This window comes from Zalophus californianus, chromosome X (genome assembly GCF_009762305.2).
Source record: "Zalophus californianus isolate mZalCal1 chromosome X, mZalCal1.pri.v2, whole genome shotgun sequence".
NCBI lineage: Eukaryota > Metazoa > Chordata > Mammalia > Carnivora > Otariidae > Zalophus > Zalophus californianus.
The window spans coordinates 36,961,811-36,974,396 of record NC_045612.1 but is presented as its reverse complement, the minus strand read 5'-3'; the positions used below and the strand labels follow the sequence as shown (position 1 = coordinate 36,974,396).

At 37.4% G+C, this 12,586-nt stretch overlaps 1 protein-coding gene across 1 annotated transcript in view; it reads left to right on the top strand.

Annotated features, from left to right (window-relative positions):
• Positions 1–12,586, top strand: part of ALG13 (ALG13 UDP-N-acetylglucosaminyltransferase subunit) — a 64,607-nt gene that overhangs the window by 40,630 nt on the left and 11,391 nt on the right. Inside the window, 6 exon segments of the mRNA XM_027607275.2 lie at positions 4–124; positions 2,325–2,357; positions 2,461–2,516; positions 2,840–2,920; positions 5,985–6,056; positions 7,267–7,432. Coding sequence (XP_027463076.2) covers positions 4–124; positions 2,325–2,357; positions 2,461–2,516; positions 2,840–2,920; positions 5,985–6,056; positions 7,267–7,432 — 529 coding nt within the window.

Genomic DNA, 12,586 nt, shown 5'->3' with positions numbered 1-12,586 from the left:
CAGAATCATGGAGGGCTCTCTACAATGGTTCCTGCTGCTTCGAGATATTGTGTTGCAAGGCGAGGACATAGGTCGGGCAAACAGACTTTGAATTCAGAGGAGGGCAGTGGCCAGAGTGACAATGGTGAGTCAATTACAGTTAAATGTTTCTTTAAAAGATGATTCTTGTGGCATTAACACATCAGGGCTGTGAAGTAGATTTAAAGTTTTGGTTTGAGGGGATCTCACACTGTTCTGGTAGCTCATTTTGAACGAGTTACCAGTTGTCTCAGCTTGCTAGGCGTTTGAAGATGTCTTGGTCTTTCTCAGAAGGACGGACTTCTATTCTATAGGACACCACATTGTCACAGTTTACTTTCAGCTCTCTCACTAGGTCTTCTAGTGAATTTTGATTTGGTGAGATTTTATTATGGAAAATACCCATTCCTTGTTAGGAAGGCACTATTTTTATTATGGTGAGGACTGTTTGTAGAACTGCTTTGGGCTTTTCTGTGACTAGCTGCTATTTTATGAGACTATTTTATGAGACTGCTATTACGAAAATAATTTCGTTGCCCAAAGAAGTCTACTTATAACATTACTGTTCATTGTATCCTATTGGTCATCCACTGTACTAAAGAACTATATTTATAATTTAATATGATACTTAACTGCATTCCTCTAAGGAATATGGTATCCTTGTTTATAAGGAAATTGAGGTTTAAAGGGTACATGACATGGCCAAAGTCATACCCTTTGGTAAGTGGCAGAGATTTAACTTTTTTATAAGTTTTATTTAGATATAATCTACATACGGTGTAATTCACCTGTTTAAAAAGGGTTTAAAAGTCACCTGTTCAGTGATTTTAATATAGTCACAGAGTTGCATGACCATCACCACAATCAATTTTAGAACATTTTATCACCCCAGAAAGAAATCCTGTACTCATGAGCAGCTTCTCCCCATTCCCCATCCCCCCCCCCCCGCCTCAGCCCTAGGCAACCACAAGTCTGCTTTCTATCTTAATGGATTTGCCTATTGTGGACATTTCATATAAGTGGAATCATGCAATATATGGTCCTTTGTGATTGGCAGAGGTCAATTTTGAATTTGGTTTGTGTGACACTAAAGTCAGTATGTATGTCCTTAACAGTTGCTGTGGTGCCCCTCACATGGGGTGTGCTTGTTTTTACCATTTACTGTAAAATGATGCATGAGTGACAGACAATTCTGAAACAATTCTGGAGGAATTGGGTGGATTAAGGAGGTATGAGGCAGTCTCACTGACAATAGTCAAGTTTTTTATTTTCTTGTGATGTTTTTCTTTGTACATGTGTAGAAGAAAATAGGTATTTCTAGGAATTTAATGAGGACAAAACATCTAGCACAAGAATGACCTGTGAAGACTTTGTCCCCATGCATGTGCATGCATGTGCTCAAGGGCGTATACTCTCTGCTCTTTTACTCAGCATGACTCTTTTGTCTTTTCCCTTTAGCTTGGTGGGTACCTTCAGATGTATTGCTCACCTGTAGTGGCATATTCAGAGTAACCAAATCTTTGTTCTTAACTTAAATCCTGCTGTCTGGAGTGGTTGCATGTATGTGATTGATAAGTGACATGTTTAAGAATCAAATCCAGTTTTGATCCGTGGGGTTTATTTGATGGAAAACTGTCCAGTTGATGATTAACTTTCTCTGCATTTCAATGGTATAGTATAGTCTTAGCAGCAAAATACTTTAGATCACTGAGCCATCCTCTGAGAACAAACCAATTTTAAAAAATGTATTATTTACTTAAAACAGGCTGAGAAACAGATGAGGCATGATATACCCTATTTCATGTCCATAATATGGGTTATACTCCAATTACTTTACAGACACCATTTACTATATATTATGCTATGTTCTTTTCACCCCCTTATGATCTGGGTACTGTTATCCTATTTTATCATGCAGAAATTGAGGCACAAAAATTAAATAACCCACCTAAAGTGATGTTAATCAGGATTCAAATGTAGACAGCCCTAACTCTAGAGCCAGTGAACTCAATCACCATATTCCACTGCTTGACTGGAAAAATTGATTACAACTGGGTTTTTACCTCTGTCTGAACTTTTTAAGAACTAAGGGAATTTTCAGAGGAGAAATTTGTCCTGTTTACAGTCAGTATCTGGCTTCAATATCTGTTGACTAGTATGAAAGTTCAAATCACTTGTTTCAAGGATGTATACATTTTAGTTCTGAATATATATCCATAAACGTTGAGAAAAAGCAAGTGCTGGCCATCTGGCTCTGCTGAGCTAAAAAGCCCTACATAAACACTTCTTCTGTCTTTTTTTTGTAGGGAGATATCATGAAGAATATATTTATCCTTCAGGTCAGTGAGATCTAGATATAATCTGACATTCATCATCGTTTATACAATTTTAAATTATAAAATAATGCTCATTTTTTTACTTTACTTTGGCTATATTCTCTAGAACCAGACTATGAAACGTCAGGTGTTTATAGCACAACTGAATCTACAGCAAACTTGGTAGGTATTTAATAAAAATGGCAAGCACTTTATATCTCTTGTGTACTAGGGCACTGTTCTAAGAGTGATACGTATAAATGTATTTAAATCAGAATAATCCTATGAGGTAGTTAGGGCTTTGTTCCCATTTTGTAGATGAAACTAAGAACCTGAAATTAATCTATTTAATGATACTCCTAATGTGTTGATACAAGAAGAAATTCAAACATTGGCAGTGATGATTTTTTAGAGGATTTTATTATGATTTTTCGGTAAGAATGGGTCATAAGTCTCAGTTACTTCATATAACAAAAGTTTGTTTCTTGGTTATGCTTCATATCCAGTGGAGGTCTACAGGAGGGCTCTGCTCAGGGACTCAGGCTGATAGAAGCTCCATTCATGGTTGCCAAGGAAGGAACCAAAAGGTAGTGAATGGTACCCTGGCTCTTACAGCTTCCACCTGGAGATGACACCTGTCACTTTTCTTTTTCATTAGCCAGAATATGTTCCATTGAAGTATTAACTTACATGTGCCTGAAAGTCAAAAAGTTGGAAATATTTTAACAGCACTAAGGACCACAGCATTCAACTCACTCCCTCCCACAGGCAAAAGACTTGATTCCACCTCAAGGGATGCAATCCAAAAATCTTATTCAGTGTAATAATTAAACTCAAAGCCCAAGGTTTCTGGGAAATGTGTAGTACTCTGTGCATTGGGTCCAGATGTGGCTCATCTTCATCTGGGGGCCTAAAACCAAAGACACAAAGTTATTTAACTGCTACATACCTAACTTATAATGGTGGAGGAGGGACTGAAAGATGGCAGTAAAAATTTCCATTCAGAAAGGGGGGAAAATGGGAGAAATAGTTAATGGCCTGTAGCAGTTCTGACATCATGGACAGACATTGTGAGGGCCCCCAACCTAGGCATGGGGATTGTCCCCTGGAGGAGCTCTCTGATTCATTGTTTCTGGGGCTCTTGGTTGCTCCAAGGCCCTTTGTTCCTTGGCCATATTTGAAGTAGGCTTTGGGGAATAATACTTCTTGGCAGCTGAGCAGCTTTCTCAGCCTGCTTCTTACTTGGAGAAAATTGGGAGCCCAGGGGTCGTTTTATCTCAGTTGGATGGTTTTAGTTCTGCTCATGGTTTCTTTGGCTGCGTGATTAATTTATTCTGCTTTTCTCTATGATTCCTCTTAGTTTCGTATGCCAGTAGCCATACTGACAATTCTTTTTTTTTTTTTATAGATAATACTACTTAGATTTGCTATAATTTCCTTTCTTATCCCTGTGTCTCTCTGATTGCAAGTACCTTGACCTTATCAGGGATGGAGGAGCCATACTTTTGGAGGCTTTTCCATGAGCCATTTTGTGCAATTGCAAGGATTCAGTGGGTGTTGCATTCTTAGTTGGACTCTTGCTTTGAAATATCTTAATGCAATCAGATTTTAACAGTTTGATTTTTGCTTCAAACCCAAGTTTTAACTGCTTTTTGTTGTCCAAAGTATTTATCAGTTTTATATTTTACAATTTTGGGTTGAAGCAATTGCGTCTTCAACCCTGTAAGTCCCTGTATTCAAGGATTCTCTATTCCTTTTCATTCCTACCTACAAGCTCCTTTCCTGTACACATCTATCTTAAAAAATGTTGCTAAACTCTGCCAACAGTAATCAAAACACAAAACTAACATTGTTTTCCAAACCTCCCCTAAGAGACAAAAGTTCATTCTCTCATTTTCAAGTTACGTTTTTGTTACAGTAGCACTGCACCCTACTTCTGATTACCAAATTACTGTTTCAGTCAAGCTAAGTTATGCTGTAGTAACACCTTCCCCCCCCCCAAATCTTAGCAGCTTAACACAGGACAGTTGTTCTTGCTCATGTTCTATGTCTAGTGTAGGTTGGTAGCAGGCTTTTGTTCATCATAGTCACTCGGGGGACCCAGGCTGATGGACATGTGTGCTTTCACAGTCACTTTGCAGGACCAAAGATAGGGTATTTGAACACTGGCTTTTAATATTTCTGCTCATACTGACCAAATAAGTCAGGTGGCCGCACCTAACTTTAGATGGGGCCAGGAAGAACAACTTACCATGTACCCAGGAGAACTAGAATATTTGTAAGAACTTGAATAACAACTGTCTGTTCTCTAATTACGGTTAATCTTAACCTCACATACTAAATTTTTGTTAACACTGTTTAGGCAGTACATCTTAGGAATGAAGAAAACTATGATACGTGATTTATTTCTCTTCCCCTTATATCTCCTTTCCTTTCCTTTTCTAGAGAAATAGTTTTTCTTCTCACTGTGCCATTACTATTCTCATCATATGCTTCTTAGGCCATTTCTTGAAATAGCTGATACTTAATTTCTTTCTGTCCCTTTAATTTCATTTGTCACATGTTCATTTTTGTTCTGAACTTACTTTATCATACATCCCCAGTAGTTTTCAGTCTCTTCAGGATGTGCTCCACTCCCACTCCCCAGTCACCAAATCTATAGCAAGTTTCTAAGTAATTTTTTTCACAGCATGCTGTGGGTAGAGGACCAGTGCAGGACTTACAGATGTCCAGGCATAGAGCCTCCTAAAAAAAAAAAAAAAAAACCCTATAAATATTTATTGCTATTTATTTCTATGCCCAACTCTCAACTAAATCCTTCTGTAGAATTGTTTAGCATTCACACTGGGCCCCCTGAGTCAAAGCCAAAGTTTACTTTTTGGCAGGTGCTTTGGTTGTACTTGAAAACTGACTTTAGAAATGTGCAGTGGCAGTGTTGTAGCCAATGAGGTTTATCCGAGGAGCGATTATTGCTAATAGAAATGTGCAATCCATGGTAAGTTGGGCTCATCTTTGTCACAATATGATTCCTCTTGTTCTCTGTGATTACTTTCCTTGATTCCCTCTGTGCTCTTACCATTGTTAAACCAATTTCTGCTAGGTTTTTTGTTTTTGTTGTCATGACAATTTGTCATGTATAACTGAGCCCTTTAAAAATCATTTTTGCTTTCACAAAGAAGACCTTAAGCCAGAGGGGAGTGGTGTTTGGATTATACTCCATCCTGCTTAGATAGGATACAGCTGAATAACCAGATATCCACCCTTGTCCCAAGCTACATTTTTAGATGGAATGCTTTTGTTTAGTAAAACTGTTGTTGGTCCTACTAAATTTGAAGCTTTTAAGGCAAGAAAGGCCACTGAAAAAGTGTTTAAATTATAATCCTCCACTACATTTTAGTATCTACATTGGACTAGAATTGGATATGATTAGGTTCTCTGTAGATGGGAAATAGCATAGTCACCTAAATCAGGCACTGGAGTGATACCTTTTGGAACGTTATCTTAGTAGTTGCTTCCAAATCTGAACACTTTCAGGACAGATCACTTTTCACTTAATTTTAGGAGATGTTGGAACAAATCAGATCTTTTATTGATATGTTGTTTGGTTTCTTGATTTACCCTTACTTAACTATACTTCTGTATTCCTTAAAGTCTCTTCAGGACAGAAGACCATGTTCTATGTCTCCTCAGGACACAGTTACCTCATACAACTACCCCCAGAAGGTAATCTTAATAGTGTTATCAAGCAATCACACGGGTGGGGGGAATGACTTTTTTCTTTTTGTTCTCCTTGTCCTTCATCATATTTAAGTATTATTGTACTTTGTGGTGCCTGGCACAGTGATCAGTAAAATTCATTCAACAAATTGATTATCTACTGTGTTCCAGACATTGTTCTATGTGCTGGCGTTTGACTACTCATAGTCCTTCTGTTCCAAACCTCTTGTATAACGAGTGAATTAATATAAATTACTGGTCAAGTCTCTCATGTACTGAAACTGAAATGTAAAGAATAGGGAGCTAGTGTCAGAAAGGTTGCTGAAACCATGGGAGCGAATAAGATAATCCTGGGGAAAGGAAGAGATTGAGGAGAGCATCCAGAACAGAGTCTGTAGATCACCAAATTTTAGCAAATGTGGGTAGGGAAGGAATAGTTAAGGAGAGGAAAAGTAGGAGAGTGTATTACTATGGGAGCCCCAGGAAGAGAATGTTTCAAGGAAGTCGTCAGTTGCTGCCAAGAGGTCAAGCACCATAAGGACTAGCAAGAGTCTATTAGGATTTGTTGCCATGAAGACCACTGGTGACTTTGAATACAGTTTCTGAGGATCGGAGTGGGTAGCAGCCACACGGCAGTGTGTGGTAAGAAAATGGAGACTGCATTGAGAGCAGCATGTTCAAGAAGTGTCTGTTAACTATGTAGTGAACATCTCTCTGCACAGTGCTGTATTGGGTGCTGCAGCCTCATCAGAAAAACAAATTGCAGTCCCATGAAGTTTACACGCAAAAAAGCAAAGCACCTTTTCTGTTAAAAAAAAAAAAAAAGTATGTGTTAGCGTGGGGAAATGTATCCACATGTAAAAACAAACATAGCAATCTCTGGATAATATGTAGGAAATCCAGAGGTTACCTGTTCGGGGAGAGGGGAGGGGAACTAGGCAGATGGAAGATAGGGGTTGGAAGGAACCATTTCATTGTACACAATTTTATACTTGGTTTTTGAATCATATATTTTTCAGAAAAATTTAAAAATTAAGATCTTAAAGTTAATTGTGCTCTTTTAAAAGAAATAACCTTATATACGGTTTACATAAAGATTGATTTGTCAGTATTTTAGTTATCCAAATACTATATCTTTTAACTTAGGATCAGATAAGAGACTAACAGTGTTTGAGAAATCACTAAACTTTTCTAAACTTTTCTTCTACACTTACAGATGATGGGAAATTCTACAGCAGTTGCAGCTTCTTGTGCCAATAGTGTTCCAGCTGCAGTCTTACCTAATTGTGCAGCAGCTAATCAAGCTAGTAGTACCACTTCAGTTTCCTCACAGAATGCTATACAGCCTCTATTTGTGTCTCCACCTGTACAAGGCAGGCCAGGTAGGTTATTGGTGGTTGCTTACTTTGGGAAGCCTCTTTTCCTGTTCATGAACATGCACATATAACAGTTCTAGTGATTAGATAGGGTTACTTTAATTTCTAGTATTAAATTTGTTTAACCTACTTAATAAAGTATGTTCTGTATTTGAGGAATCCATGAGATTTCAGGGCCAGGGTTTCAATTTTTTTCTTGCAAATTTGGCTTTGATATGATTTTGTAGCTATTGTTTTGCTACCTTACTGAAAATTTAGAGGACTTTACTAGTTAAACTTTTAAGTTTTATTATACAGGAATTAAAGTAGAGGTGTTTCACACTTCACAGAATTCCTGAAAAGTTTGCTGTAAAATACATTTCTGTATGATGAATCATTTTCCCATGGATGTTGTAAGAAAGAATATAGGCTCTAGGATGTAAGAAACTTAGGTTAGAATTTTGGTTTTACAACTCACTACCTCTGTAATTTTGGACAAGTTATTTAGCCTTTCTTACCTATGAGCTCTTGGGGGTACTGGTAGTACCAATTTATAAAGTGGTCATGAAATTCCAATGAGTTAATGTAATTTAGAATTCTCAGAATTCTGGGAAGGTGGTGGCAATAACAACATAGCTGTTTAATCTGAATCCTCAAAAATGGAAATAGCAAAACCAAAACCCATGGACAACATTTACAGTGAAACTAGGTGACAAGGTATCCCCACAAACCCCAAAACTTAAGGAGTTAGGGACAAACCACCAGTCACAAGACCTGCATGCTATCAGGGTCTATATGGGAGCAAGAAGATGGAAGCATCGGGGATGTTGTCTGATGGATCTGAGAACAGAAGAACCCCAAAAGAGCTAATAAGAATTCACTGGAAAGTGGGGCGGCCAATTTGGAAGGAGCAGCTAAGACTGGGAAGGGATTTGACCTCTCCAATACTAGGTGAGTGCTTTGGGTACCTGGTAAAGGGACTTGAAGGGCTTGGAGCAATCTGGCCCCTAAGAACCCTCAAAAGTGACCTGCCAGGGCTCCCTGTTAAGATAGTATTCCTCACTGGGGAGAAACTACTGGGAGTGGAATCAGAATTGATCGGGATTGGGAAAAGAACATGTCCAGACGAAAGCAGAGGAGAACAGAGCCATGGAATCCTGGAAAGCAGTCATGTTTTTGAACACTACACAAAAACAAAACTACCCTATATCCACCTCATTCTGAAGTTCATGAAAAAAAATTTTACGTAACAAAGGAAAAGCACTAAGGTGAAATCCTATGCAAAGATGTTTTAAGAACAAAAAAGAATAATATCCCTACAGACAGTAAAAACATGTCAGAAATGTGCCAACTAAAATGTGCCAACTAAAGTAACAGCTATTTCAGAATGAGCTAAAGATACAAATAATATAATACAAAACATTTAAAGAGTAACTGGAATTAAAAATCTTAGAATAACAAATCAGAATTAGAAAAACTCAAATGAAGTGACAGAAAAGCATTAAAAATGGCAGAAAATCATTTCAGTTATGAAGACTAAACTATAAAGAACATGACCAAGTATATACAACATTTAATGCTTTAAAAGAAACATATAAGAAGGAGGGAGAATCTAAAATGAAGAAAAAGGAAGATAAAAGATTCAAAAGTGACTTGTTAAAAGTTAGGCAAAGGAGATCAAACAGTGATAGAAGTCTCTGAAGAAGAAAACCAAAGTAAGGGAAAAGAACAAATACTGAAAACTATAATTCAGAAAACTTTTCCTGAAATTAAAAAACTTTAAAACTATATACTGAAACAACACTCTGCATACCTGAGAATATTGACCCAGAACAGCCAACACCAAAATAATTCTAGTAAAATGACCAGAGTTTAAAAAAATAAAAAGCAAGTCCTTTGATTATCTAGATAAAAGAGCCTATGGAGTGTAAAATAAATAAAATGATAATCATCAAACTTTAACAGCAGTTCTTTATGCTAGAAGAAAATGGAGTAACATTTAAAATAAGGAATGTGTAAAACAAAGATTTTATATTCCACCAAAACTGATTTTCAAGCTTAAAAGGCAGTAAGAATTCAGAGAATATTACTTGCCTGAGCCCTTCCTGAGGAATCTACTAAAACTATGCTGTCAAGCAAGATAATCACTAGCCACATGTGACAATTTAAGTTTTAATTAATTACAATTAAATAAAATCTTCAGTTGCTCAATTGCACCAACCACATGCCAAGTGCTGATAGCCACATGTGGCCAGTGGCTAGTGTATTGGACAGCACAGATGCAGAATATTTCTGCCATCACGGAAAGTTGTATTAGATGGACATCAGTGTTCCAGAGAATGAGTTGACTTTTAGACTACCAAAACAAAGACATCGAAAGAAGACCTGGTGGTAAGTATTAAATGTATAATTACATAATTAAGACAATGAGGGCTAAGAGGTGGAGAATACACTATGTAATAGCAATAACATTATGTTTGGACAATGTGGATATTGTATGGCTATTCTTAAAAATAGAGTTTGAGAGACCATATGCCAAGCATTTTTTAATCCTCTCAATAATCACATGAGGTTCTTTTATCTAGATAATCAGATTGTTATTCTGAGACTGTGTAATGTCGGCTAAAACAAATGAGTGAGTATGGGATACTCTAATTTTATCCCCTTGTGCCCTTGCAAACCAGGAGCCTAAGTATGGAAGAAAGGTAATATGAATATAATAAGGCTAAAGAAAAGTTTTTATGGTCTCAAATTTGAATTGGAAGTATCAATATAACTTCAGGTGTTTTATCTTTAAATATATGTGTATATTTCCCAGCTCTGTCCATTGAAAAGTCCTAGAAACAATATTCTTAGCACGCATTTTGTGGTCTTGATGTGCCATTTCTCACTTAAGAAAACCAAGCAGCTTTGTGGAGAAATGACTGTGGATTCCAGGTCTGGGCAGGAAATGTTCAAGATGAGCCTATATCGTTTTGTCATACCAGATAGCAAAGAAGCTATCAGACTACTGGGACCATGTCAAAAGAACTCAGGAGCCATCTTGAAGAGGTTCCCATTGGCCAAAGATGGAACAATTTGAGTCTCAGCGATGATAATTGCAGCAGACTGGAACATACCAAATATGTTAAACATAAAAGTTCTTAATGATATTTTAAAAATTGGTCACCTTAAGAGGATGACAAGAAACCAGTTCATTTTCTTAACTGGAAAATAAAGTGAAAGAATAAAGCATTTATCCTGCCTACCTTATCTGAACTGTACCACTGGGTAACCAAATAGATGAGGGGAAGTGTTGTTTTTTTTTTTTTTTAAGATTTTATTTATTTGACAGAGAGAGACACAGTGAGCGAGGGAACACAAGCAGGGGGAGTGGGAGAGGGAGAAGCAGGTCTCCCGCTGAGCAGGGAGCCCGACGTGGGACTCGATCCCAGGACCCTGGGATCATGATCCGAGCCTAAGGCCGACACTTAACAACGACTGAGCCACCCAGGCGCGCGAGGGGAAGTGTTTCTATATATTAGTATTCTAACTAATCAGTGAAGATAATTATTTTGCAGTCCTTACTGAATTAGGTATTAAACAGCAATAGCTACGAAGATTGCAGAAACATTACCTATAGGTATGTCAAAGGAATCAATCCTGAGTCTGATCTAGTCTCCTGGATCTAGCTGCCTATTTTCAGGAAATACAGAAGAACATATTGTAACACACCATGACTGTATAATTGGGAAAATACAGACTGTGGGAAACTCAACAGGTCAAAGGGCCAAGATTTTTCAAAAGAAAAACTGAAAGGAAAAGACAGGGATGGAGAAGGGACCAATAGTTGAAAAGACATTCAAGACCTCAACTTTTTTAAAAGCCATCTAGGAATGCACGTTTGGATGACAAAACTCTTAAAACCACAAAGGAGTGATTACTGTGAAAGGGTAATGGTTAAATAACAGTGGGAGGGAGAGAGTTGTGATTGGGATGGAGCACAAAGACATTTTCTGGAGTGACTGGCAAAGTTTTATTTCTTGACCTGGATAGTGTCCACTTTAAAATAATGCATTTTGATTTGCCTTCTGTATCTGATTAACTTATAATTTAAAAATTAGTGCTTAGCATAATTCCTGGAATAAAAGCATTCAATATATGTTAATTAATGACCATAGAAATTTTTCACTGAAAACGTTAGTGTAGACCCTGGTTTTACTACTTTGTGCTAATTGCAAGGAAAAGCATTAGTTGTCTGCTTTGCAGACTTCTGAGTTTCATATCAAATGACAGGTGAATCAAGCATTGGAGTGCCTCATTTATGTAGTCATTGAAAGCTTTCCATTTAAATGTCAGATTGTGTTTTGTGTAGATGTTTCTAAAAACGTATTTATTTTACTTCTTGTTCTTTGAGTCACTTATCAACCTCAGCTATAACTCTACTAGGTCATGGCTGCTATTTAATCACTCTTTTAACATTTCTTTCATTCCTCTATATGAAACAGCTCATGTTTCCCATTGTGTTATTCTTGTGTCTCTCTGGCAGCCCCAGCCCATCCTCCATTATGAAGTCACTTATCTGCCAGGCAATTAGATGCCATGATTGCCTTTAATATGAATCTCCCCATAGGCATTAAGTACTGTTAACTGAGTTTTGATAACTGTTCCAAGGCTTTTGTCAGGGCCAGGACTAGTGACTCATTTGCCTTGGGTGCAAAACTTAAGAAAGTGCCAAAAACCACAGTAATCAAGGTAAATAATACTTTAATTGTACTTTTTTTTTCCCTTAGAGCGTGTTTGTGCATAGGAGCCAGGTGGGGGGACAGAGGGAGGAGAGAGAGAATTTTAAGCAGGCTCCACGCCCAATGCAGAGCCTGATGCAGCGCTTGATCTCACAACCCTGAGATCATGATCAAGCCTTACTATGTATATTCAGATGCTCTTCTGAAACGTCCTGAAACAGACTGCAGCTTCATAGGGGAAATAAGCATTTTGAATGGACTATGTTTGTTTCCATTAATATTTTAGTAAAGTTTGTATTGTTTTGGAGTTATCCCTTAAATTATACCTGTTAAACCTGTAGAGCCCTGTTAAGTTTACAGATGAGATGCTCATGTATCTCTAGAGCAATTGGAGATTATAAAACTTTTTCTTCGGGGAATTACTATAATATGCATTTTCAGGGAAGGTGAGTTCAGA